The sequence below is a fragment of the Tupaia chinensis genome, unplaced genomic scaffold, assembly GCF_000334495.1.
Source record: "Tupaia chinensis unplaced genomic scaffold, TupChi_1.0 Scaffold000381_1, whole genome shotgun sequence".
Classification (NCBI taxonomy): domain Eukaryota; kingdom Metazoa; phylum Chordata; class Mammalia; order Scandentia; family Tupaiidae; genus Tupaia; species Tupaia belangeri.
The window spans coordinates 688,366-715,688 of record NW_006159883.1 but is presented as its reverse complement, the minus strand read 5'-3'; the positions used below and the strand labels follow the sequence as shown (position 1 = coordinate 715,688).

The 27,323-nt window shown below is 41.3% G+C and overlaps 1 protein-coding gene across 1 annotated transcript in view; it reads right to left on the bottom strand.

The window, feature by feature from the left end:
- Window positions 1-244: 244 nt before the first annotated feature.
- The window catches only part of LRP2 (LDL receptor related protein 2), a 241,297-nt gene continuing 214,218 nt past the window's right edge, over window positions 245-27,323 (bottom strand). The window contains exons 68-80 of the mRNA XM_014589797.1: window positions 27,048-27,176; window positions 22,069-22,289; window positions 21,113-21,289; window positions 17,330-17,449; window positions 14,276-14,366; window positions 13,102-13,169; window positions 12,799-12,919; window positions 12,123-12,252; window positions 10,639-10,740; window positions 8,994-9,125; window positions 1,971-2,042; window positions 1,645-1,800; window positions 245-959 (exon numbers count right to left, since the gene is read on the bottom strand). Of these exons, the coding sequence (XP_014445283.1) occupies window positions 933-959; window positions 1,645-1,800; window positions 1,971-2,042; window positions 8,994-9,125; window positions 10,639-10,740; window positions 12,123-12,252; window positions 12,799-12,919; window positions 13,102-13,169; window positions 14,276-14,366; window positions 17,330-17,449; window positions 21,113-21,289; window positions 22,069-22,289; window positions 27,048-27,176 (1,546 nt within the window). The 3' untranslated portion in view covers window positions 245-932. The remainder of the gene's footprint in view (window positions 960-1,644; window positions 1,801-1,970; window positions 2,043-8,993; window positions 9,126-10,638; window positions 10,741-12,122; window positions 12,253-12,798; window positions 12,920-13,101; window positions 13,170-14,275; window positions 14,367-17,329; window positions 17,450-21,112; window positions 21,290-22,068; window positions 22,290-27,047; window positions 27,177-27,323) is intronic.

The following is a 27,323-nucleotide window of genomic DNA, read 5'->3' as shown; positions in this document are numbered from 1 at the left end:
GCTCGCAATGAGGTCAGCTAAGTGGGACTCTGACATCTTACTGCTTCTAGAGACCTGTTTGTTTCGTTTCCTAGCACTTATTCCAGAATATCAGAGACACAAACAAGACGAGTGCAGAGGCTTGTTGATTGTTCAACCAATTATTCTGGATTCACTTCTAGGCCAAAGTGACACAGAATTGGCATGACTGAAAAGTCCCAAGTATTGGATTCATGACCAGTGCTTAAGAAGCACACAGAAGACATCTGGTAAAATACATATTTATTAGAAATTTTTCAGCAGCATCATTTCCAGTTACTTTTCTAATCAAAATCCATTTCAACGTAATTACAATCAGCACTCAAAATATGAGCAACAAGTATTTTGAGAACGCAGGAATAAAATAATCAGTAGTACGTGTTTCATTCATCCATCCACCCATCCATTCATTCATTGTTTAACAAATGTGCAATATCAGCACAGAGTCAGGAATGCTACCGGCTATGGAAGTTGGTATTTCTGCCATGGTTCCTGTTGTGAAGACTACACCGACTACGCAAGAAGAGAACCAAGCTATACAGTACATTCTGATACAAACGTATGGATTTAGCCAAAGGACCTTAAAAATCCTCAGTCAGAATGTTTTCCCTTTCTATTCATGTTCAATTTAGGAAATAAATAGTCATTATAATGATACTTCTCACCCGGAGAAACAGAATCCCAGTTGAGATTGTGCTTAACCAGTGTTTGTTTGCATCTTACTTTTGAAGACGCAGATTTGGTTTCAGTACTTCAGCTGATGAGCTCCAGTTATGAGAGGAGGTGCCCCCCTGAGATGCCAGGCAAGGGCATTAATTGCGCAACGGTTCATTGAGAGAAACAGTTCATTTGGTTAAATACAAATGCAGAGCAGCAGGACACTTGACTTGTGACATGGGATTTCCTAACAAATATTACAGAGAAAAACGTTGACTCGGTAGCTAGTGAAAAAAAACATAAAACAGAGTGTTCTGGTTAGACAACGCAAACCAATAGAAGAACAAAATTGGATCCGTTTTTCTAACTTCTGTATTATCAGAGGTGTCTACAGTCAAATCCAGATGTCTAGACAACATGTAGTGGCCTCTATCTATATGCCTATTAATCAAACTGACACGTAGTATTGAACATGAAGTACCGAAGCGTAAAAATGACCCAAGAGTGGGGCCTTGATGCTTTTTCTGAATAAATTTATAGAAAACATGAGTGATGCCTCTTCTTTAGACATGGTTAAAAGCCCCAAGTCAATTCCTTTCATCATTGGATCATGTAATATAATGATCACCAAGCAACTTAGCGGAGACCTTTATTAACAAATTCAGTGATGTGATAATCTTTTCAAAATTTACAAATGTACAATATATTTATAGCATTTCCTTCGGACGCTTTCAGTGCAAAGATATACATATAGTACATTGTGATACTCAATTGTAAAAATATTATATGGCGTAAGTAAAAAAAAAAAAAAAAAAAAAAAAGACACCCAAGACACTTCCAAATATAGGCAAACAGGGAAAAATATATTTTTAATAAAGTACTGAATGTGGACTCTGTCATTTGTTTGTAAAAAATATCTGTGCAAAAGTATATCTTCAACTATTCCCTAGACAGCTGGCGCAGCTATACCTCAGAGTCTTCTTTAACGAGATGTGCAGTGTCTTTAAAAGTGTCTTCTGTTGCAGTATAGGCTGGAGTTGGATCTCTTTGGGGAGGGATTTTGGCGGGGAGAGAGGGTGATGGAGGTGGGGCCACAGCAACACCTTCCTTTTGCTCATTCTCCATCTAAGACAACAACGAGATGGGAATCAGCCACCCATTCCCCCCAGGCTCAACTAGAGATGGTTGGGCATGAAGACCAATCCCTCCCTGTCACCTGAATGGGATGCCCAATTTAGTCACACAATGATTTCTAAGAAAGGATGTCTATACTAAGAAAAATGGTTAAAAATTACCTCAGCATAGATTGGATTCTCAAAGTTGGTGGTCTTTTTTGGTTTCCGTTTGAAGATATTCCATTTTGCTGCCTAAGTAAAAGGAGAAAACAAAAAAACCTCAGTCATAAAATTTTTAGTGAGTTTCTTTTCTCCCTGTCTAGTGTTTCAACTTTTCTTTCCACTCAAGGAGAAGGCAATTTGAAACCTGGGGCCACGAGAGCTGGGTCATGTGATAAGTTGTTCAGTTCTTCCTGTGGTCCCTGAATGCTAACTGAAACTCTTCCAGCGGTTTCCATTCAATAATTTCAAACACTTCCTTAATGTGAAATTTATAAATCTATATCCATAACATCTAAAAGCTTTAACAAGCACATCACTCTGGCTACTTCAGCACAGAGAGATTAAAGAAAATTACGGTCGCCGGAAAAGTCAGGATGCATTTTTGCACAGAAAAAAAAATACATCTTGACTTCTCTGACAGCTATATATATTTATCTCTCTCTTTCTCTTTCTCTCTCTCTCTCTCTCTCTCTCTCTCTCTCTCTCTCTCTCTGTGTGTGTGTGTGTGTGTGTGTGTGTGTGTGTGTGTGTGTGTGTTTACTGGAGAAAAAAAGATTTCTGGGGTTACATGAAAATTGGGGGAAAAGTTCAACTCTAATTCACACTTCCTAAAATGATTTTTGGTCAACCCAAGTGCATCCCTTCCCCTTGCCTCGTTTTCTCCTGTAATAGAAATGGCAGTAATAACACACATAACTAGCATTTTATTGAGTACTCAGTACATGTCAGGGGTTATTCTAGGAGTTTTTCAAGTTTCTGATTTAATCTTCTTCTTTTAAGTTTATTTCTTCTATGAGTGAGAGAACCAGAGAGTCAGAGAGACAGTCCCCCCACCAGGGTCGCCTCAGTGAGCCTGGATCACAGACACAGGAGTGTCTGGATGCTTAGGGAGGTCTCCAGAAGCAAACCTGGAACCTTCTTATGTGGGGTCAGCCTTGCAGAACATTGTGTTTTACACTGCACCGTCTCTGGTCCTCTGATTTAATCAGTAACTCTTTGAAGTACTCTTATTATCCCCATTTTACAGATGCTGAGTCATAGCAAGAAAAAATAAACAACTAAACTCTAAGTAGAAGAGCAGGAATCATTACTTGGGAGGCAGAGGCCCATAAACTGAAGCACTCAAAGAGAATCATCCTAGACCAAGGCAAGGGGCCCCACCTTGCTGAAAAGTTGCTGCTAGTGTTGGTCACTGTTCTAGTTGCCAAATAAAAACGTGGCAGGAGACAAGGGGGCAGACAGCTCACTGCAGTAGGCAGAGAAGATGGTCACATGTTTTATAGGGTGTCTCTCAGTCTCTGAAAGTAGGGGGCCGACCTGTGAAGGAGTGGGGAATCCGACACCATAGGGAAGTATCAGTAGAAAAGGGCATTCACTTTAGGCCACGCTTCAATGAGCTCAGAGTCTCTACATGGCTCCACCGAAGGGGAGATGGAGATCCTGACGTCAGAGCCCTGCTTCTGGGAGCTTATGGCTAAGTAGGGAAGGCCAGACCCTTAGCAATCACTGCTTCAGTGTGGAACGGCTGCTTGGCGTAAGCAGTAACTAACAAGAACAATGGTGTGGGACTCCCATTTTTATGTCAGGAGATCCTCCACATGTCACTGCAGCTTTTGGAACATGATAGGACTAAGTCACAGTTCATGTTCTTAACTTTCAGTCCTATCAGCATATTTACTAAGGAAAGAAAAGACCGTGAGGTCCCTTGGCCCATTATGTTAACCAAGTGCCTCGACTGCTTTTAAGCCATACCGGCTGTTAGCTCAGGGCCCAGGAAGCAAAGATCCTTAGACATATCATGGAGGACAACTCTTAGAGAGCTCAGCTAAAAAGTAAGAGGAAGAACCAACATTTTACAAAGATGGAGGTGAGGAAGCAAGGGATTATGACTGGTGAAGACCTGTTCCCTTTTGAAAGTCTTTCAATGTGCTGTCTCTAATGACTCACGTGCAGGTCAGAGGCTGCAGTTTGCCCACTAAACTTCAAGTGGGCTGAGGAAAAAACGGCAGTAATAGGAAATGTATCCGGCACTGCCTTGCAGTTGACTCAGACTTTTGGGCCAAATACAAGAGGACTTCAAAATAGTTTGTTGAAAAATGAAATTAAAGTACGAGTTCATTTTGGTGCAAAAATATTTTAAATCCATGCATTGCTTTTTCATACTACACATTTTTCACAAACTTTTTGAAGACTTCTTGTATGTAATATTCAAATATTCAGTCTTCTGAAAAATTACCTATGGAAAGTTAGCCTCCAAATCCTTTTTTTTTTTTTTTTTCCCCAGAGGGCACATGCGCTAGCCAAAGAGAGACTGAGAAACAGAGCGGGAGAGAGAGAGGGAGCATCCCCTAATGGAGTGTGGTCATGCTGCAATCCCTTCTTCTCCATTCCTCCATCCTGTTAGGATTTTGAGCACACACACACACACACACACACACACACACACAGCATGTTTTATCAAGTTGCCAGGGCCAGGATTCAAACCATGTGGTTGGCCATGTGGGAATCAGCTCTCCCTACCACCAGGCCATGGGGCTGGTCCTCTGAAATCCCTGAACTCCATTTTTTTTTTGGGGGGGGGGGAGAGCTTTTCTCTATAGGGCGCTCGCCAGACAGACAGAGAGAGACATAGAGACAGAAAGCGAGAAATCACCCCCCGGGGGGATGGTCACACCACAATCCCTTCTCCTCCATTCTCCTCTCGGGATCTTGGACACACACGCACACGCACCCGGTGTGAGTTTTAAGCCACCGGGTCTGGAATGCGAACCGCGGTCGACTACGTGGGAGTCCAGCAACATAGCCATTACACTATCTGCTGGTTCCCCTGAAATCCATTTTTAATGTAGCTTAAAGAAAAATAGTTCAGTCTCAGAGAAGCAAGAGGCATAGTGGTTAAGGAACTGGATTCCACCTGGCCAACTCTGAGGTTTGAGTCCTGGACCCAGCAGATTGAAAAACATGTCAGGTGTGTGTGTATGTGCATGCCCAAAATTTCAGGGGAAGAATGGAGGAAAAGGGATTACAGCATAGCCATCCCCCCCCCAGAGGGTGATTTCTCACTTTCTCCCACTCTTTCTTTCTCTCTATCCCTCTCTGACAAGCTCACATGTCCTATGGCAAAAATTAAAAGAAAAAAAAGAGAGAAAAAGAAAAATAATTCGGTCCCCTTCTTGAAAAAGATGAGACAAATTTTTTCTAGACAATATTCGTATGCATCTATGAGTGTCCCTGTGTATGCACATGGCAGGATAAAAGAATAAGTAATGGAATATTAAAAGGTGGACAAAGATCTCTGATATAAGCTCTTTTCATTAGCATAAATTTAGCTCAAATTTTATTTCAACCCAAACAGAACAGGACCCAGTGTCTGAAGTGCTTCATGGCTATAAATTCAGTAAGACTTCTAAGTTAACTTTGCAGATAACAATTTTGTTTATAGATTATACAATTTGAAAAAATAAGGATTGTATAGAATGACAAATTTTCAAGCTACTTCTGTTTTTTAATATTACTTCACAAAATGAATCATGAAACCTTAGAACTGAGACAGTCCAGATCCTATTGTTCTCAACTGGGAGATTTCTCACATCACAGTTGAGAGACACTACTGGCATTTAGGGGAAGGGACGGCGAATACGAAAATACCATACAATGGTATGGACAACCTTGGAGCATAAAGAACTAACCCACCTAATATGGCGATAGTACCCTCAAGGAGAAATTTTGCTGAGGACTCCAGTACCCAGAGGTAAAATGATTTTTCCAGACTCAACCCGATCTGGCATAGCTTCATATGTGTGCACTCAAACTAGCTATATATTATTTTTTAATATAAAATTTTATATCAAATGTACTTATTGAATTTCTCTATGCAGACCAAATCGTCTATAAATTTAAAAGGGCCTACAGGCATGGTAGAGAAGCTGCACCTAGTGACTATTTTCTTTTAATATTCACATTAAACATCATACTTGACAAATTGAGGGCAATAATGTTGGTTGGGCGATTGAATGGACAATAAGATAGATGAAGAATGAACAGATGGATGAATAGAGACGAGGATATAAACTAGTGCCATCTAGTGGTAAACTGAGGTAACTGCAGTACAGTAAGAACAGCACACAAGGCTACTTCAGAGTTTATGGGAAAATGCAATTAAAGTACAAGTTGGTTTTGAATAAGGGTTTTTTTGTAATATGCATTTTCCATGAACTTTTTGAAACACCCCCCCCAATATTTTACTAAGGGAATAAAGTTTCACGTTGTATAAAATTCACATAGAGAAGGATTTTGGGTATGTATACTTGATGCACTGGCATCTTTAATTGCCCCTGCCTCCAGTGCATTTAGAGATATTAGATCTAGAAATCTCCCATATCACAAGCGACATTATTCTCAACTCGGTATTAGAATGTAGCTTTACCTGGTAGATAGTTTTCAATCTATTATTTTTTTAAAGAGAAATTTTTTGCTATAGGACACATGCACTTACCAGAGAAACAGAAAGCAAGAAATCACCCCCCCCAGGGGGCATGACTATACCACAATCACTTCTCCGTTCTCCTCTCAGATTTGGGAGATGCATGTGCACGTGCCCGGCATGAGTATTTTTTTAAGGATTATTTTATTTAATTTTATTTATGTATTCATTTATTTTAATTTGGCTAGAGAGGGACAGAGTGAGAAACAGAGAGAAAAAGAGGGGAAGTGAGAAAGCAAGCCACCAGGTCTGGGACTTGAACCGTGGCCGGACACATGGGAGTCCACTGCCCTTAGCCAATATGCCACCCAAGCTCCTGAGTGAAGAACTCAAACTGTAGTCAACCATGTGGAGGTCCAAAAACATAACCATTATGCCATTTTCTGGTCCCTAATCTATGACGTAAAAAAAAAATACCCTAATTTAAAAAACAAAAATGTAATACTATTTATTTAACTTCGAAAACATTGTGTCACTCTAAACATACAAAAAATAATATAATGTTGCAAATCAGTTTTAAGTACAGAGGTTCTTTTTTTTTTTTTTGGAAAGGTTTTCCCTATAGGGGTTGTCTCTCCACAGACAGAGAGAGACATAGAGACAGAAAGTGAGAAATCAGCCCCAGGGGGGATGGTCACGCTGCAATCCCTTCTCCTCCATTCTCCTCTCGGGATCTTGGGCACGCACGCACACGCACCCGGCGTGAGTTTAAGCCACCGGGTCCGGGACGCGAACCGCGGTCGACTACGTGGGAGTCCAGTGACATAGCCATTACGCTAATTGCTGGTTCCCATTACAGAGGTTCTTGAACTTCACTGATGCAGTGGCTCTTGGCTTGGCTGACAAGGAAGAGTTCTACAGTTTGTTTTTTTTAAAGTTTTAAAACTTCCACACTTGACTAAGAAAACAAAAACCCAAACCCTTCTCATGCCAGGTGACTCCCCTTTTCTATAGCTAAGAATGGCAGCAGAGTACTAGGTCACTGTTCAAACAAGACAACCGGATGCTACTCGGATGCCACCAGAGTCAACGAGTCTAGCCCCCCAACTACTCCGCCCCTGGCACCCTCCCTGCAGCCTTCACCAAGCAAGGAGCATGGAGAGTTTGCTGCAGTTGTTTTGTCTTCTTTACAGACTAGAGATATGTACAGTTGGTAACTTGGGATTTCCAGCCAATAACCATGTCTTAACACCACCTTACAAATAAAAAAAAAAATTAAGAAAAAAGAATATCTTTAAATGCCTTGTCACACCAACAGCAAAGTGCACAAAGTGAGGAAAACATGAAAATTCCTTTCCATTTTAAAAATATTTCGAGAGACCAGTAGATGACATAATTGTTATATCACTAGATTCCCGTGTAGTCATCCTGGTTTGAGTCTCGGACCCGGTGCCTTAAAACTCACACTGGGTTGGGACCAGCAGTTAGCGTAATGGCTGTGTCGCTGGACTCCCATGTAGTCGACAGCAGTTCGCGTCCCGGACCCGGTGGCTTAAAACTCACGCCGGACGTGTATGTATGCATGCTCAAGATCCCGAGAGGAGAATGGAGAAGGGATTGAGGCGTGGCCATCCCTCCCGAGGGGTGATTTCTCACTTTCTGTCTCTGTCTCTCTCTGTCTGTCTGGCGAGCAAAAACCTCTTAAAAACAAACAAACAAACAAACAAAAACCCTCATGCTGGGCACATGTGCATGCATGCCCAAAATCTCAAGAGGAGAACAGAAGAGAAGGGATTGTGGGATGGGCATCTGCCCTGGGGGGTGATTTCTTGCTTTCTTTCTCTTTATGTCTCTCTGTTTCTCTGGCAAGCACAAGTGCCCTATAGCAAAAACCTCTCTAAAAATTTCAAAAATAAATAAATAAATAAAGAGGATCAGCAGGTGGTATGGTGGTTAGGGTGCTGGACACTCCCACATTGCTAACCACGGTTTGAGTCTTGGACCTGGTGGCTTTCTTTCTCACTTTCCTTCTCTGTGTGTGTGTGTGTGTGTGTGTCTCTCTCTGATCAAATTAAAATAAATGAATGAATGGAAAAAAGTAAATAATTCTTTAAAATATTTAAAAAAAAAAAAAAAGAAAAAATGGGAAATTGGGGTCAGCAGTAGGTGTTGTGGTTAGGGTGCTGGACTCCCACATGGTTGACAGTGGTTTGAGTCCTAGACTTGCCAGTTTGCTTTCTCCCTTTCCTTCTCTCTTTCTGTCTCTGGTAAGTGCATGCACTCTATAGAAAATTAAAATAATAATAAAAATAAAAATTATTTTAAAAAACATTTGGAAATATGCACAACTTTGAAACAGTTTCAGGGTGCTCTGCACACCTGTGGCCACTAGAAAATGTCAGTGGTTTGCATAAACAATTACCCTAATTAACTGCCTACACGTCTTGGGATGTGTAAGCCTATCAGGGTCTACCTTGTCTGCCTAGGATTAACCCCAACCCAGCAATTTCAAGAAAGAGCACTTCCCAAATCCCATTTCAGCAGTCAGCTAAGGTTACCTGGGTTCCATCAGCAGCTGGGGGGTGCGGCGTTGTTTCTGGAGCTATCTCAGAAGGGCTCATGGGACTTCCATAATTCTTGTTATCCACATTTCCAGATACTGTCACCTGTGACATCTGGGTGGTCTTTATCTAGTTTAGAAGAAATTCAGTAATAGACAAACTGATAAACTCAGGCGCCATCTTTACTCCGTGAACTGAAACAGTATCCCAGGACTAAACACCACTCCACCTCTTCGAAATCAAGAACACCAACCACTAAGTCATGTCATCTTAATCCTGGGAGGCAAACATCTCTCTCGCTAGTCACTCTCACCAAGAGCAATTTCTACTGTGGTCTCTATGCCTCCTTACCCCACTGCTGTATGATATGTCTGAATAAAAGTTACTCCGGTTGTATAATGGCGCCAGACCCTAGAAGAACAACGTGAATAACTCCCCAAACTCAATGATGGGCACAAAATTCTATTCTGGGGTAAGAAAAAAACTATTAATTTCAGGGACTTGCTTAAAAACAAGCTTACTTTTTTTAAACAGTAGGTATAATGGAATTAAGACTCCTCTCCATATCTTCCTATATAACATCAATATAGTTCCAAAGTGTCCCTTTAAACCCAAATTACCATGAGTACACAATTAATAAATTGTCGTGTAGATAATAAACTCCTTTTCTGATATTTTTATAGTCATCACTTCATTCCTCCTCAAACTGGGATATGTATTTATATGTATGTTGTATTTTGGCCTCATTTTATTTCCAGTGAAAATGCCAAATGAAACGTCATACCTGTTTCATTATGCAACTAAAATTTGTTATCTGGTTATCAGAGGATCAGGCAAAATGCTTTCAAGATTAAAATATTTCTGATCTTCAGAAAGATATGTATAAAATAAACATTTACATAGTAACACATCTATATCTTGAGTTCAAAAGAAGTGTCGGTATTAACAATGAGTTACTCATTGTCACTCAAGCCATAATTGTTTTGACATAGGCAGAAGAGGTTGACAGTAGACGAAGTGGTTGACACCACTTCTAGTGACCTAGGAAACATTCTTTCCCTTCATTCATAGTCTTATCTCCCAGTTCCCCTTAAAGATGACTGAGAAATAGGACTGCTCCCATGGAAACTTAGATACCTGCCTATCAGCTCTGAAGACCTTTATACATTTGAGAAAAGTACAGGAAAAGCAAGCATAAAGAGGTCTTTCTCTCTTTAGCCCACCTAAAACCATACTCTTTTGACACCAGTAGAACCTGGAGAGTGTATGCAGTCCCCAAAATCTCGTCGAGTGACCTGGTCATCATTCAGTCCATCCATTCTTTATCTATGCAGAGAGAGCCTGCGGTGCACCAGGTGCAGGACTGAGCAGGACTCTCCCGCACCCTGCCCTGACACCACTCAGAATAAAAAGGCTCTTGTCAGTATCCCCGGCATGGCTACCAAACCTCAACAACTGGGACACAGAGCAGCATCCTGACCATTTTCAGGCTACTCTCGGGTCTGTCCTGCTACGTTAGCTGAGGCAAGGACCACTGTGCCTCTTGATCCCTTTGCGGGGGAGGTGAGAAGCTTCAGAGGACTTTTCTCAATAGGATAACACCCCGCGAGGCACTGACTGGAAGGACTGCGCCATTCCTCACCTGAGCTGGCAGAACCACTTTGACAGCGTTGTCTCTGGCTGAATACATGGGGTTTTCAAATATCACAGGCTGCTTCCCCATCTCCATCGCAAAGTCCTCATTCTGATCAGGGTGAAAAGAGGGAGAAAGAGATTACACCATGCTGATCTGGTTCCCATCAGAGGACCGTGCCTTTCTTTCTCACACCTGGAAGTGGGCTAGGTGTTATGCCAAAGTTACCCCAAAAAATGACACCTTGGAAATTTGCTGAAAAGAACAAAGAAAAGAGCCAGCAGAGACAGAAGACAGTCTCTATATGGCAAATCATGATTTAAAGTAAAATAGAAGTGTTAATTCATCCACTCAAGAAAACAGAAACTTTCTTCCTCTTACTGAATTCTCTGTGACTCTTTCATATATATACAATGTACTTGGGGATTTGGCCAGGAGAGCAGAGAAAAGGGTGGAAGAAGAGCAAGAAGGAGAAGAATAAGAGGAAGAAAGAGATTATGGATAATATTGTACTTTAAGGTAAGGCAAAAAATGAGACTTTCAGGGGAGACAAAATAGTGAAAGTGGTTTCCCACTACTGATTACATCGAGCCCCCTCTGCACCAAGCCTATGCCAGGCTCCTCACAAAGTATCTCATTCAGTCCTCACACAACGTACCTTTGTACCCATTTCACAGATGAGAACGGTGGGGACCAGAGAGATCAGAGCCATACCCACTAATACATACTTAGAAGGTGGTAGAACCATAGTTTGAACCTACACTGACTATCAAATCGCTGTTTATTCCATTACTATATGTTGATAGAAAAATATATGGCACTAGGAAAAATACAGTTCCCTACATTCATATAAAATGTTGTCAAGGGAACTGCAGTTGGTGTAATGGCTATGTCGCTGGACTCTTACATAGTCAACCACAGTTCGAGTCCCAGACCTGGTGGCTTAAACTCACACCAAGCATGTGTGTGCATGCCCAAGATCCCAAGAGGAGAAAGAAGGAGAAGGCATTGCAGTGTGGCCACCCCCTCCCCGGGGGGGGAGGGTTGTGATTTCTCGCTTTCTGTCTCTCTGTCTCTCTGTCTCTCTCTGTTTTTCTGGTGAGCACACGCCCTATAGCAAAAACCTCTCCAAAATAATACTACTAATAAATACAAACAAAACATCATGTTCCCTTTCCTCCCTCTTCCCAAAACTGCCTAAAATTCCAATTGAATTTAATACCGTTTATGATTCCAATCGAATAGTGTGGCTTGGAGAGGGGGTTAATTTCAATTTCATTACTAATGTTCAAACACATTTCTGCAACAAACCTAATGTTTCCTAATTTGGTCTAAAAAATGTAGACTTTATTCAGAAAAGTGCACTGTTTTTCAATATTCTCTACATTAACCATTATATTTGATTCTTTAAAATAAAAACACCTAAAAAGTGTTTCTTTCATAGAACAGTAAAAATGACAGCCTTCAAATAATCATTTTGAAACCTCACTCACCATTGCCATTGATCTGTCAATAACAGATTCGGGCCCAAAACCAGACACTCCGATATCCATGTTTACGTCTGCCCCTGATCTGAAAGTCACTCCATTTCCATTTTCAGAGGGTTTGACAAGACTGCTTAAGCTGGAAGGAAGTAATCAAAGTAGTGTCTTATAATTTGCTTTTAAAAACCTTCTGTGATGGTATTCTCTCCTCCACATTGTTAAATCTCACCTAAATCAAACACCCTAACCCACTCTTGATTTACACATATCCGATGTAGCAGTGAGTTCCTTTAGCTACCAGGAAACAATAAAGCACATTCTTGAACACTTGAGATCTGAGACAAGACCAGCGGAACACTGGCAGGCATGCGGCCTGGCCATCACCCAGCCCGCTCTCTCTTCTCCAGTCTGACCCAAACGCCCACAGTGGGCTCTAAAACATGGTTAGTCACTTGGGCTTCTGAGAAGCACCTGATGAAGAAGTGCTCATTGGAAGTGTGTGGTTTATACTGTTTGTTTCTGCAGAGAACATGAACAGGACTGGTTTATACTCCTCAGTACTGTTTGTTTCTGCAGAGAACATGAACAGGGTACTATACTTTTTAATTTTACTTAAAGAAGAGCAAGCCATGTGATTATGTCCCACAGGCTTCTGAAGTTCAAGAGTCCACTTAATGAAACTGACCTTGGCAGTTTGGGCAGAGCAGGCAAAAGGGAGCCAGTTTTCCTATAGTGGAAAACTCCTACAATTGCCAAAGCCCCGATGATGATGATCAAAAGGATTGTCAACAGCACGGCCACAGCTGCTATTGGAGAGGGAAGAAAGGAACATGTCAGCACACGGCAAAGGAGGGGAGTCAGTGAACAGCAGAAGCAGGGACTAGCACAGCCATTCTTCAAAGGTTGGGCTAAACAGAAAACACACATTGATGGCATTCCATTCAGGGGCCGTGCGTATTTCCAAGTTGCCCATATTTTTAAAACTTACTTGTTCCTGGAGGCATGCCTTTTGAAAATGCGATTTCACAATACGGCCCAGTGTAGCCACTAGAACACCTGAAAGTGAAAGGAGAATCGTTCACCACCTCTTGCCTTTTTAGGCCTCTGCTGTGATTTCATAAGCACATTCTGAGGTAGAGACCGAGTAGATTACGTGTTGAACAATGTAGCCTGCATGGTTTTTGTTTAGTTTGCAAAGAGATGAGAGGCAGAAAGAACACTTGCAATGGATTTCGGAATTCACTTTCAGCAAAATAGCTGTGGCACTTATAGGGGCAACCTCATCAAAGGAAGCTTTTGGTATTTTCTCTTATCTCTGGAATTCTTCCTTACAAAGTACAAGTGGAAACCACAGTTGCGTATTTTCCTTTGATTAGCTTTCATTAAATGCTTTTCTTTTTTTTTTTTTTTCACTATAGGCCATGTGTGCTCCCCTGAGAGAGAGAGAGAGGGAGACAGAGAGACAGAAAGCTAGAAATCATCTTGCCCCTCATAGGGGAGATGGACACACCACAATCCCTTCTTCTCCATTTTCCTCTTGGGATCTTGGGCACAAACGCACATGCGCATGCACTTGGCATGAGTTTTAAGCCACCAGGTATAGGACTCAAACTGCGGTCAACTACGTGGGAGGCCAGCAGCATAACCATTATACCATCTGCTGGCCCCTCATTAAATGCTTTTCAGAGACATTTACCATGCTCCATGTTAGAGCTTCCCTAATAAATGTCTTTCCAAATCCTTAGTCGGTCCTTCTGTTCATAGTGGGTGCCTTATACTGTTGCAGCTCTACTGATGCTTTTCTCCCATGATCCTGCCGTAACTAACATCACAGGGGAGTAGGAACATGCTATTGTCATTTCTCAAACTCCTCGCCCCTTAAAGTGTGGTTCACCATCCTGTGACATCACCAGGGGGCATGGTAGAAATGCAGAATCCCTGTGAATGAGGGGGAAGTTGAACCAGATCCCCAGTGATCCTTCTGCTCATTACAGTTTAAGATGCACTACTTTAGTTCTCTATGGGTTCCTCCAAGGGAGGACAAGCTGGTTAAACTAGTGAACTGGCAAGGTTCCTGTACTGGCTTCCCTGGCTACTTTAAAGTCTTGAATTCCCCCAGAAGAGGCAACACCTACAGCTCAGACCTCAACATTCAGACTTACTTGCATTTGGGGAGGTTATTCTCATCAAAATAGCATTTTCCTCCGTGCATACACCTGCATGGGAGGGGCATGGTGATAGGAGCTTCGATGGCTGCGGAAAGGGAAAGCCATGCATATGTTAGTAAGCCATACTCAGCAGAGCATCCCCACCATGCAAACCTGCCCAGGGTGGGGTGGGGGCGGGGATGGGGAGGTGAGCCAGCTCATTATTGTCTCTGTCAAAACGTTACCTTCTCCCTAAGTCAAATAAATATTCTTAACAATGATCAGGTCTTGGAGAGTAACATACACTTGAAAAAGAATCCTCCCACACACAAACAGCAAAGACATGCTAGATTTCAGAGCATATATTAATGGTTAAAAGAACTTTGTGATAAGACTCTCTAAAGACATTCACACTCTCATGTGAAGTTTCCAGAGTTCTCCTCTGTGAACTCAGTTAAAATCAAAACTTTAATTTAGGCACTCCTCAAAACTTCAGCCAAAGGTCCCATTGTATCAGCTATCAGTCAATCAATAGACAAACACATAGACAGGGACACTTGATAGTTAGCTAGCTAGAAGTGACTCACTTTATAAATCCTACAAAACTGGCCTTACTCTGGGTTCCTGCTCCCATCTCACCCCCACACACTCTTTGGATGCACCTAGTAGGTCATCAGTGTCTCAGTGTCTTCTACATAGACAATAATACTTAATAAGTATTTATCACATGTGTGTTTTATTTAGAGAGTCTGGAGACCCTCCTGGCTCAGTACTTCAATCTGAATCTCTGCTTAAAGTTCATTTTACCAGGCAGGCACTTTGTTCCTTTTTGTTGTTTGCTATAGAGTATATGTGCTTGCCAAAGAGAGAGAGACAAAAAGCAGCAATGAAAAAGAGATAGGGATGGCCATACCTCAATCCCTTCTCTTCCATTCTCCTATTAGGATTTTGGGCACTCACATACGTGCACCCAGTGTGTTTTTCTTTCTTTCTTTCTCTTTCTTTCTCTTTCTTTTTCTTCCTTCCTTCCTTTCTTTCTTTCTTTCTCATAACTCATTTAATATGTTAAATTTCCCCAACCACTATTCATCTCATAGAAAAATCACTAAGTATTTAAGGAGCTAGTTAAAATTTAGGTCTCTGTATGTTCTGAAGAAGCATGGGTAACCAAAGTTTCTATCATTCAAATATTTTATCATTTCTAAATTATAAACTCTAACAGCTTTCACTTATAAGTTGAATGTATTTGTTAATAGCTGTCACTCCACTCAGATCTCACTGAATAGTACCTACATATGTGTGTATATTGTGTGTATATATACATATGACTAACTATGATTTCCTTATCTTATGTCTTCTTTTCATTCATTCATACATCAGCAATTATTCTTCAAGCTGCCAGGTCTAAGACTTGAACTGCACAGTGGGCCATGTGGATCCAGCCACTTTAACTACCATCCCACCAGGTGGCCTTGCCTGAACACTCTACTTAAGAGCAACTCCTCCATCCCACCCTTGTCTCTCTAACTTAGCTTCAATTGTCTCCATAGTACTTTTACTCCCTGGCCTATTATATATTTATTAGGTTCTCTATTTATTGTCCTATTATATAATGAGAGCCAGGGGGTTGCTTTGTTCACTTCTGTTATGCCTGGCACTTAGAATCTAGTACAGAGTAGGTGCTCAATAAATACTTCTTGAATTAACTGAGTGATTAATTAATATACCAAATAAAGGCCCTATACAGAATGACTACCATAATTAATGTACTTACTTTGGTTAAGTTTCTTTTAAACAAAAATCTTAATGTAATACATTTGGACAATATTTAAATAAGGAAAGTAGCCAACAAAGTGACAACATGGACACTGTCTCCTACGATGTGAAATACCAATAAATGTCAGAACAACCCATCTACAGCATAGAGCAAATCTCAAAACTTGAAATTACAATTTTGTTCGAAATATTGCTCAGATATTGGAGTAGCACTGAGATGAGCACAGGAGTATGGGAAATAGGAAACAGGTTTTTCCTCCATAAGCTCATTTCCTAAACCTGCCAACTTTTTTTTTTCTGGAGAGGTTTTTGCAATAGGGCACGCCAGCATGAGTTTAAGCCACCGGGTCCAGGCCCCAAACCACGGTTGGCTACATGGAAGTTCAGCAACATAGCCATTATGCTAACTGCTGGTGCCAAACCTGCCAAGTTTTCAGCCTGTGTATGAGTCAAAGGGTGGTTCCTTGTTTCACAGCTTTGCTCCCCCTAGTGGTAGTTGGTAGTTAAGCCTCTTTATTTCCCCATTGGCTGAAATGGGGGGGAGGGGATAAAATGCCAAAGATGGGTACCATAAGATAGGCCACACGAACTTCAGGATGTCTGTGTGTGCTCAATAAGCACAGAACACTAACTAGAGGTACTAGTTATTCCCCATGACTTACTAATTACTTAATTTAAGAGTCATAAAGGTCTTGCCAAGAATAGATCACCCACGGCACTTGCAGTGAGAAGAGAATTAAACCACTGCTTCCTTTTTCTAGCCTTTATCTCCCAACAATATAAGGGACCTTTCAGTTTCCAAAACTTTGAAATGAGCATGTGAGAAAAACAGCAGCCGTCCTCTAGCCCTCTCCTCTGCACCAAACCCTTCTCATCTCAGGAAATGGTTCTCTGCTCTGAGGAATTCAATTAAGGCTGAGTGGGTGCTGGGGCAATAGGGACCCGGTGTGGAGTGGACAAACCCAGTATGGAGTGGAGGAAGGAGGAACCTTACAGAAAACTTATAGAAAATTTACCCTCCCATACATCTTCACAAAACAACACAGCAATAGATTTAGGGATATATACCTCAGCAGATTTTAACAAATAAGTCCCAGAAATTACTGGAACGTGAGTTCTATTTGGCTCCTGGAGTCCTCACCAGCACAGTTCATGCTTCCCACATCTCCAGTCCTCTGTCTAACCACCCCCACTCCATTCTACAAAGGACCCAGTATGTGGAGATTCTTCAGGCTCCTGAAGGGGACAGAGGAGCTCCCTCAGGCCCTGGTGGCTGCCCAGGCGGTCCCCTACCTGCATCGCACTCAGTGGCACTCCCCTGTATAAAGGTGGAGCCTTGGGGACAGGCACAGCTGTATCCTCCAGGTCTCAGGAGGCAGAGGTGGCTGCAGACCTGTTTACAAGGGTTAGGCACTGGAAAGCAGAGGAGAACAGTAGTTAGGTCCTGATGTGAGAACGATTACTCCAATCAAGAACATGCCTATCAGTGAGGTGGCCACAGAGCCCAGCCAGCATGCCAATGCCTCTAGCCCTTGTGTCACTGAGCTACTCACCCTCATTTACATACCCATGCCTGCCACCCAAGAAAGTCACACAGTCCCTCCCTGAGCCCTCCATCCTCCTTCTACACCCCTCACACTTCCTGTTGGGATTATCTCCTCTATTGCCCTTGCAGCTTTGGAAGGTGGCTATCTGTCCAGTTCACTGCCTAACCTCCAAACCCAATCAGTGTTAAGCAATTTGAGAAGGTTCAAAGGACCAGTGTGACCCCAGTATTATATCAAGGGTTGTCATGACTAGAATCTGGGTAGATCATAATATATGGTTTATCCAAAGCATATATTAAATGTGACTCTTATCCTAATCCTCAAAGGAGAACTGTCTTCTGGGCTTCGGTTTCATTGCATGCAAGCAAAAGGAATTTAGAGCTAAGCTTCATCTGAATCACCTGAAAGCTGTTCAGAAATGCTGACAGCCTTCACGGAAATTCAGATTTAAAATGCTCTGAAGTGGAGTTCAAGTACTACCATTAAAATCTCCGCAGGTAACTCCAGAATCTTCTGAATTCTACCTTAGCATATATGATGATTTATCCAAAGGTTATACTGGCCTAGATGATCTCTAAATTCCTTCTCAGACTAATAATCTGTGATCCTGATTCTCCATCATTGAAAATGTAACCATAGACCAAGCATGGCTATAAAGTAAGAACATGTATCCTAACGGCTTTACTCAAAGCCTAGCCCATGATCATTCTGTCAAGTATCTAGAGCAAAGCTTTTCAAAATTTAACGTGGTGCAAATCACCTGGGGAATCTTGCTAAAATCCCTATTATGATTCAGAAGGTCTGGGATGAGATCTGACAATCACATTTCTAAGCATCTCCCATAGGACACTAATGCTACTTGTCCACGGCCCACCTTTGGAGTAGCAGGGCACTGGAGCAGTCAGCCCTGCTCAATACATGGTCCCTGAACCAGAAGCAACACCATCACTTGGAAACTTTTAGAAATGCAAATTCCTAGATCACCTCAGGCACATGGGATCAGAAAATCCACAAGAGGGACCTGGTCATCTATGTTCAATAAGCTCTCCAAATAATCCTAACGTATACTCGCAATTGCGAACTATTGGTTTGGAGTAACCGTTAGTCTAGTACAACTGAGCTGGGACTCTGGCCTTCACCTCAGTCAGTACTTTCCAAGGAGACCCAGAGCATCACCTAACTGAGATGCTTTTCCTTCACGGGCAGTCTCCAGACTTTCTTCTGCCTTTTCCACAGAGTCCAGGGAGGGATTCACCAAGTTCACTGTGCTATTCTCTCCCACCTTTAAAATTGCCACACACGAGAGGCACAGAGCACTTAGAACACAAGCACTCAGTAGGACCTGGAGTGTCTTGGAGAGAGGCTAGCAAGAAGTGACCATGATTAGCATCATAAGGAGTTACTCTCTGGAAAAGACATGTGTGCCAGGGTAATCTCCCAGATTCCTCAGCTCTGACATGTGTCTGACATGTGTCTAGGCTGCTTGAGGGTCTTAGGGTATCAGTGGACTCATGAGGACACTGGGCTCCACCCTCTGTTCATATACAGGGATGAGAAGGTATTGACTTGTCAGAGGCCATGCAGCCATAGAATTCACCCTGGAAGTAGGCATACTGACCACTGATTAGCACAGAAAAATGCCACGCTTTGGGTTAGATAAAATTTAACTTAAAAATAATTTCATTTCTGAGTTTAAAATGCATCCCTATGTGAGTGAAGCACACAAGTTACTAAATCTCTCTTAGCCTCAGTTTCCTCATTTAAGATACCAAAAAAACCTCTTTCTAAGGTTTTGAAAAAGATAGTACCAGATGGTCAAACTATTTCGTCACTGGGAAAATCGTGACATATTTGTTTATATTTTTCTATGCAAAAATGTGTCATGACTTTCCTGAGACCCAAGTTTACTGAAGAGAGAATCTAAGATACAGAACTTAGTAAAAGGCTATTAACTTTCCTAGTTTCAACAACGTCCCTTCCTTTTCACCTTGCTCTAGGCAATGCTGAAAGAATGAATTAGAGCGCAAGTAATGTGATGAAGCAGAACCCAGAACTAAGAAAATGACAAAGGGGAGAGGAGGAAGAAATAGATGTGTGTGACCGACAGTTTTAAGACTCATATCCAAGGAATAACCTGACTGGGTTGGTCTAGTAATTGTAAGACTGGATAAGACTTCTGGTGTTCATGAAACGCATTTTGCGACGTGTTGACCCAGTTCACAGGGGTCTGAAATGTGCTGGAATTTATAAACTAGGACTACATATCCGTAACTCCAAACATCAGTGAGGACTGATTTTTACTTCATGTCTGCTGATGGTTTACATATATTGTGCACAAACTCCAATTTTATCTGACTTTGGTCAAAATGGTTAAAACACCTCCCCAACACACACAGACACACAGACACACAGACATACACCTTTTATGCACCAAGAGATCAGCCCATCATCATCCACTACTATTTTCAACAAGGTAGTCATTATTTTGAAATAAGGTTTCCAGATAAAGAGGAGCATTTCTTCCAAGATCATATACAGGGATGAGAAGGTATTGACTTGTCAGAGGCCATGCAGCCATAGAATTCACCCTGGAAGTAGGCATACTGACCACTGATTAGCACAGAAAAATGCCACGCTTTGGGTTAGATAAAATTTAACTTAAAAATAATTTCATTTCTGAGTTTAAAATGCATCCCTATGTGAGTGAAGCACACAAGTTACTAAATCTCTCTTAGCCTCAGTTTCCTCATTTAAGATACCAAAAAAACCTCTTTCTAAGGTTTTGAAAAAGATAGTACCAGATGGTCAAACTATTTCGTCACTGGGAAAATCGTGACATATTTGTTTATATTTTTCTATGCAAAAATGTGTCATGACTTTCCTGAGACCCAAGTTTACTGAAGAGAGAATCTAAGATACAGAACTTAGTAAAAGGCTATTAACTTTCCTAGTTTCAACAACGTCCCTTCCTTTTCACCTTGCTCTAGGCAATGCTGAAAGAATGAATTAGAGCGCAAGTAATGTGATGAAGCAGAACCCAGAACTAAGAAAATGACAAAGGGGAGAGGAGGAAGAAATAGATGTGTGTGACCGACAGTTTTAAGACTCATATCCAAGGAATAACCTGACTGGGTTGGTCTAGTAATTGTAAGACTGGATAAGACTTCTGGTGTTCATGAAACGCATTTTGCGACGTGTTGACCCAGTTCACAGGGGTCTGAAATGTGCTGGAATTTATAAACTAGGACTACATATCCGTAACTCCAAACATCAGTGAGGACTGATTTTTACTTCATGTCTGCTGATGGTTTACATATATTGTGCACAAACTCCAATTTTATCTGACTTTGGTCAAAATGGTTAAAACACCTCCCCAACACACACAGACACACAGACACACAGACATACACCTTTTATGCACCAAGAGATCAGCCCATCATCATCCACTACTATTTTCAACAAGGTAGTCATTATTTTGAAATAAGGTTTCCAGATAAAGAGGAGCATTTCTTCCAAGATTAATCATTACCTGACTGATTGTATCTGAGTTGGTGAAAGATTCGGACTTGGGTGAGCCAAGGGTTCACTACCAGCACTTTCTCTTTCTCTTTCTGCCCAAATTTATCTTGTTTCCATACTTCTCCCTTTTCCTTAGATATCCAGTATAGCTGGTTTTCAAAGATGTCGAGACTGTAAGGGCTCATAGCTACTTGTCCACAAGGGAAAAAGCAAAGCAAAACAAACAAAAAGCGTTATTTCAAAGAAAATACTCCAGCATCACTTCTGTATCTAATGTCATTCTGCTGAATTGGTCCCTAATACGAAGACTCGAAATGCCAAGAACATTCAGACAGATATGACCTTGAAAGGGTGCTGCACTGGGAGACCAGGACAACAGAAATCAAACTAGATTAATGCATTCTGTCCTACACCAGTTAGTGGGCACTAATTCACTTTCTTGTTGCTGATTTTACTTTATTTTTGGAACACAATTTGCATGACAGAGATTTGATTTTCTTTTTTCTTTTGAGCATAAGATACTACTTGGTCAGATAGGAAACACATGGTATGGGCTGGATCACTGCAGAGTTTGGATAAGAAAGGAAAATGCTCCTTCCCTTCTAGATGTTTCCAGTTGTGCACACTAAGCAATCTAGCAAATGTGTCTAGAAGCAGCTAGACATGGACTAAGGTTGGTACATATGAATGCCATTTCTGTTAGAAGCACCTAACAGGAATCTTGGTTATTCAAACATCTAGTATTTAAAAGCATTTTTTTTAATTATGAAAAAGGACAAAAAAAGGATTTACTTATTACTTGGACTATTTAAATTTAATTCAGCTGTTGGGAGTTAGGTGGTAGGTACCTAAGAAACTATATAAACCGTTTCCTAAAATCAGTGTTCCTTCCTGGAACAATGGGAAAAAATACTGGAAATACATCAATGAATTATTTGAAATAGCAAACTCCAACTCATTTCTAACCTTCATTTAAAACGATTCTCCTATCAGTTCCATCATATTTTATGGTTTCAATAACATCCTCCTTGAAGTCACTCCAGTATATTCGGTCATTGTTCAAATAATCAATAGAAAGGCCAGTTGGCCAACCAAGGTTCTCAGAAACCAGGATCTTGCGATACTCCCCATTCATCCAGGCAGATTCGATTTTAGGTTCTTTTCCCCAGTCAGTCCAGTACATGAGCCTGTAACAGAAGGTTTCTTCGTTTTAGCATCTCACTTAGTAAAGTTTCTTCACGACAATAGGGCAGGCTAATCAACTGTTTTTGCAGAGTTCTGGGTGCTAAGTGCTGCTGTTTTTATACTTCACAGAAGACAGGGAGAGAAAAAGGGGAGCAAGAGCATCTGTGGATTATCCTTCCTGAAAACCACACTTCCTTAATAGAGATTGGCCAATCCTGTCTGAAGGGTAGACATTCAGACCCTTTAACATACATAATACAAAGCTGTTCATTCTTAAGAATCATGGAAGGATTACTACGTAAGAGACACCTGTTCTGTGTTTGGGATATATATCCCCCCCCCAAAAAAAGATGAATATTCCTATCCTAATGGAGCCACTTCTCTTTACAAATGTGTACTTTGTAACCAATTAATAATTGATTGTAGAGTGTATCTATGCAAGCAACTATGATGTGACATTGAAAAACTACCTAGGCAAAAAAGAAAAAGAGAAATTAGAAAAATTACCTAGGCCAGGGTTGTACCACTTCAAATACCTAGAAAAGGGCCAGGTCGATGAGGTTAGTGAGTGGAGTAGGCCAGTTATGAATGTGGAGCCATGGGGAGAGCAAGGCCATGTGTAAGAAGAGCTTTTGCCAAAACTGCCCCAGAAAGGCTGACCTACCTGGGGGTATCAGTTCTGATTTTCCAAGCTAGAAAAACATATTCTCTTAAAGTTTAAAAAAAATTTAAATGTTAGCAACTAAGGAAAAAAAAAAAAGTAAAGCTCTATGTAATTCAAGCCAAACACATCCATGGGTCATACTTAGGCCACCATTGTTCATCCTGCAGTCTAAACCAATCTGAAAATTCTATTGAGGAATGTATGGACTCTGGGGAAAAAAAATGTGTTCAGAGGCCTTTCTTTTTCCACAGAGTTGGTTCAAAGCCTGTCACAAAGTTTCAGTGGCTAAAAAATAACATCTTGTTCTGTTTTAATTAAAAATTGTACACTTGGAAGCTACTCTGGTGTGGTAATTAAGGTGGCTGGATTTTTTTTTTTTTAATTTTTTTTTGGGAGAGGTTTTTGCTATAGGGCATGTGTGCTCGCCAGAAAGACAAGAGAGAGACAGAGAGACAGAAAGCGAAAAATCCCTCTCCAGGGGAGGATGGCCACACTGCAATCTCTTCTCCTCCATTCTCCTCTCAGGATCTTGGGCACGCATGCACACATGCCTGGTGTGAGTTTAAGCTACCGGGCCCGGGATTCGAACCAGAGTCGACTACATGGGAGTTCAGCAACATAGCTATTACGCTAATTGCTAGTCCCAGGTGGCTGGATTTCCACATGGCCAACAGTGCAGTTCAAGTCCCAGGCTTGGAAAATATGTTAGGTGCACAGGCATTCACGCCAAAAATCCCAAGAGGAGAATGGAGGAGAAGGGATTACAGTATGACTATCCCTCTTGGGGTGCTTTCCCACTTTCCCCCTCTCTCTGTCTCTCTGAAGAGCACACGTACCCGATAGCAAATTGTTTTTTTAAAACGGTACATATGAGGCCAGGCATTGGTGATGTGTGTTGCTAAGATGCTGTGTCCGATAGGCTGGAACCACATGGGAGGCCTGGGTTCAATTCCCAGTCCAACCTGAAGGCCCAGGTGTAGTAGTGCCAGAGACTCAAAGTGACTGAGGCAGGGGGATCATGAGCTCATAGCTGGCCTGGGTGACACAGTGAGACTCATAGCTGGGCACAGTGGCACATGCCTATAGTTCCATCTTCTTGGGAGGCTAAGGTGAGAGGATTGTGACAGGGTAAGACTCTGTCTTAGAAAATACTCCCCTTCTCTCTCTCTCTCTCTCTCTCTCTCTCTCTCTCTCTCTCTCTCTCACACACACACACACACACACACACAATGGTGCACACATGAAAGAAGCCAGTCAAAAATCACCATTGTATGATCCCATTTGTAGGAAATGTACAGAATAGGCAAATCTATAGAAACAGAAAAGGATTAGTGGTAACTTTAGGGCTGGAGAAGGGGAGAGGTGGAAGGCTAGGAGGATAATGGCTAAGGTTAAGGGGTTCATTTTGGTAATGAAAAATGCTCTAAAAGCAATTATAGTGACGGATACACAACTCTGTGAATATACTAAAAGCCGTTGAATTATATATCTTAAATGAGTAAGTCCCACCATATTTGAATTGTATTTTAATAAAGCTATTTTCTTGAAAGAGGTAATAAATACTCAGAACTCAAAAAGGTACACAGAATGATGTTTTTCCCTTGCTACTTCATTCACACCGTGCACTGAGCTTATGAACAGACAACCGTGTTGTCTGTCCATATGCATAACACCCTTCCAGGTTCTATGTTAGCCCCTCTTTCTCCAGGGAGTGGTCCCTCATCACCTCACCCATACTGCTCTCCGTGTATCACACACGTTATCACTTATTACATACTCGGTGGATCCGCACCGACAAAGTGCCTTTCAAATGCTATTTCCCTATATACAGCTTCCCCCAGAACTTCTGCAAGGTAATAGAAGTATCACAGTGTTTACCAATAGTTTCCTCCTGATAATTCTCCTTTTCTAGCTTATATTATAGTCAGCAATTACTGAATAAAAAAATATATATATTATTTTGTCATTTGGATGATTTAAAGTAACTTATTCACTGAAATGCAGCTCTGAATCTAGTCACATTTCATTGGAAATAATTAAGCACTTATATCCAAAGTATGCAAATGTTTAATACATATTATTCATTTGTAAAAATGTTCCAGTGGCCATACTGTAATCCCTTCATGCTAACAGGGGGTAGAAATTTTGGAGTAATTTGTAGGTCTTTTGCATGATCTAGCTGAATTGCTCTAGGGAGAAGCATAGTAGCAGGCACAGCATGAGGATGTAACAGATGTTGGCTCTTTTGATTGTATTTGCTGGTATTATTATGAGTCAGCAATCATCCCTGAGGCCAGTGGCAAATATAACATAGTTCCTGCAAGTAGGGTTCACAAATTACAAATGCTTTATAAGACTTACAGATGATTAGCCTCTCAAACAGATCATGGAATGCAGAGGCTGTAGGGCAGGTCTGAAGGTCTTAGGTGATTACCCTTCATCTCTCTCCTTTCTTACTGCCCTGCCCTGCCAGGCTACCCTGAGCCATTCCAGAAACAAAGGAATGACAAGAATAAAATAAGGACCTTCTACGAACAAACAATGGAGGGCTATCAGACTATAACCACAATATTAAGATGGATATAAACGTCAATTACAGAGGAAAAATTCAAGAGCACACAGGAAACAGTCACATCATCCATGTCACAGGGCTCATGCATCTCTTTGCTCCTAGGGTAGTGTATAGGTAAGACACAAGAAGCAATGACTGCTGCTGAGGACAAATTCACACAGTTTAACTTTACCAGACAACCATTCTTCAAGTGTTGTAACTGAGTTTTGTGGGCATGCCTAATATGGAATGTAACCGAAGCAAAGTAACAATAGCTCATAATGTTCCACAGACAAATATTGCCATATCTACGAAGGGTCGTACTGGGCCTTCCCTAAAAGGAGAAGTATTTTAGGCTATCAAAAAAAATTCTTGGGTTGAGGACCAGCAGTTAGTGTAATGGCTATGTCGCTGGACTCCCATGTAGTCGACCGTGGTTTGAGTCCCAGATCCGGTGGCTTAAAACTTACACCAGGCGCGTGTGTGTGTGTGCCCAAGATCCCAAGAGGAGAATGGAGGAGAAGGGATTGTGGCATGGCCATCCCCACTGGAGGGTGACTTCTCACTTTCTGTCTGTCTGTCTGTCTGTGTCTCTCTCTCTCTCTCTCTCCTCTCTCTCTCTCTCTCTCTGGTGAGCACACGCGCCCTATAGCAAAAATCTCTCCAAAAAAAAAAAAAATCATTGGGGGCTAGCAGGTGGTATAGTGATTAAGATGCTAGACTCCCACATGGTTGACCACAGTTCAAGTCCAAGACCCAGCAGCTTAAAACTCATAATGGGTGCACGTATGTGTATGCCCAAAATCTTGAGAGGAGAATGAAGGAGAAGGGGTTGTAGTGTGGCCATCCCCCCTACCACCTCAGGGGTGATTTCATGCTTTATGTCTCTCTCTGTTTCTCTGGTGGGTACACACACCCTACAACAAAAATCTCTCCAAAATAAATTCTTTTAAAGTCATTACTTTGAGCCTAAATTAATATGTGAATATCAAGTTACTCCAGATTAATGATTATCTAAATAAGAATAATTATCCATGAAATACAGAGAAAAATGACAAAACTAGTTCTCACCCCAAAGTGATTTACAAATAAACTGCAAACTGGAACATTTTTATACATGGATAATATATATGAAACTTTTGCATACTTTGGATGTAAATGTTTAATTATTTCCAATGAAATATAACTAGATTCACAGCTGAATTTCAATGAATAAGTTAATTTAAAACATCCAAATGAAAAGAAATCTAATGAAATCTTGACTTAAAGCAGCTAAATCCATGAAGATCTTTAAAGTTCAGAGCTCTGATTTCAGAGTCCATTAACCAGAAAGAGTCTCAGGTATGTTCTTGAAGGAATTTGTCCATCAGAAATAGTTGGTCCTAAATGACCTCAAGGGCCTATTACAAATCTTGAAACTCAATCACAGATGTCACTCCAGAAAAAAACAAAGGATGATTTTAATATAATTAGGGGAAAAAATCATTAAAAACATAAGTCCATGAGAATCCAGTAAGAGAAAACTAGACTCCACCAAGTGCTTACCCTAGTTTGGGGTTCACAACAATCGCAGAAGGCTGATCCAACTGGGTGGTAATCAACCACTTCCTATATCTTCCATCAAGTTTAGCCACCTCAATCCGTTGATTCTTGACATCTGACCAGTAAATATGCCTGAATTCAAAGGGACAAAGTTAACTGAAAAGTCTAGACTGGTCATTTCTGGGGAGAGGTTTGAAGATGAGAACATTTTGTTTGGAAGTTCCACCAGTGAGACAACTACTCAGATACCCATAATCAGAGCATGGTCTGCCTCTCAGG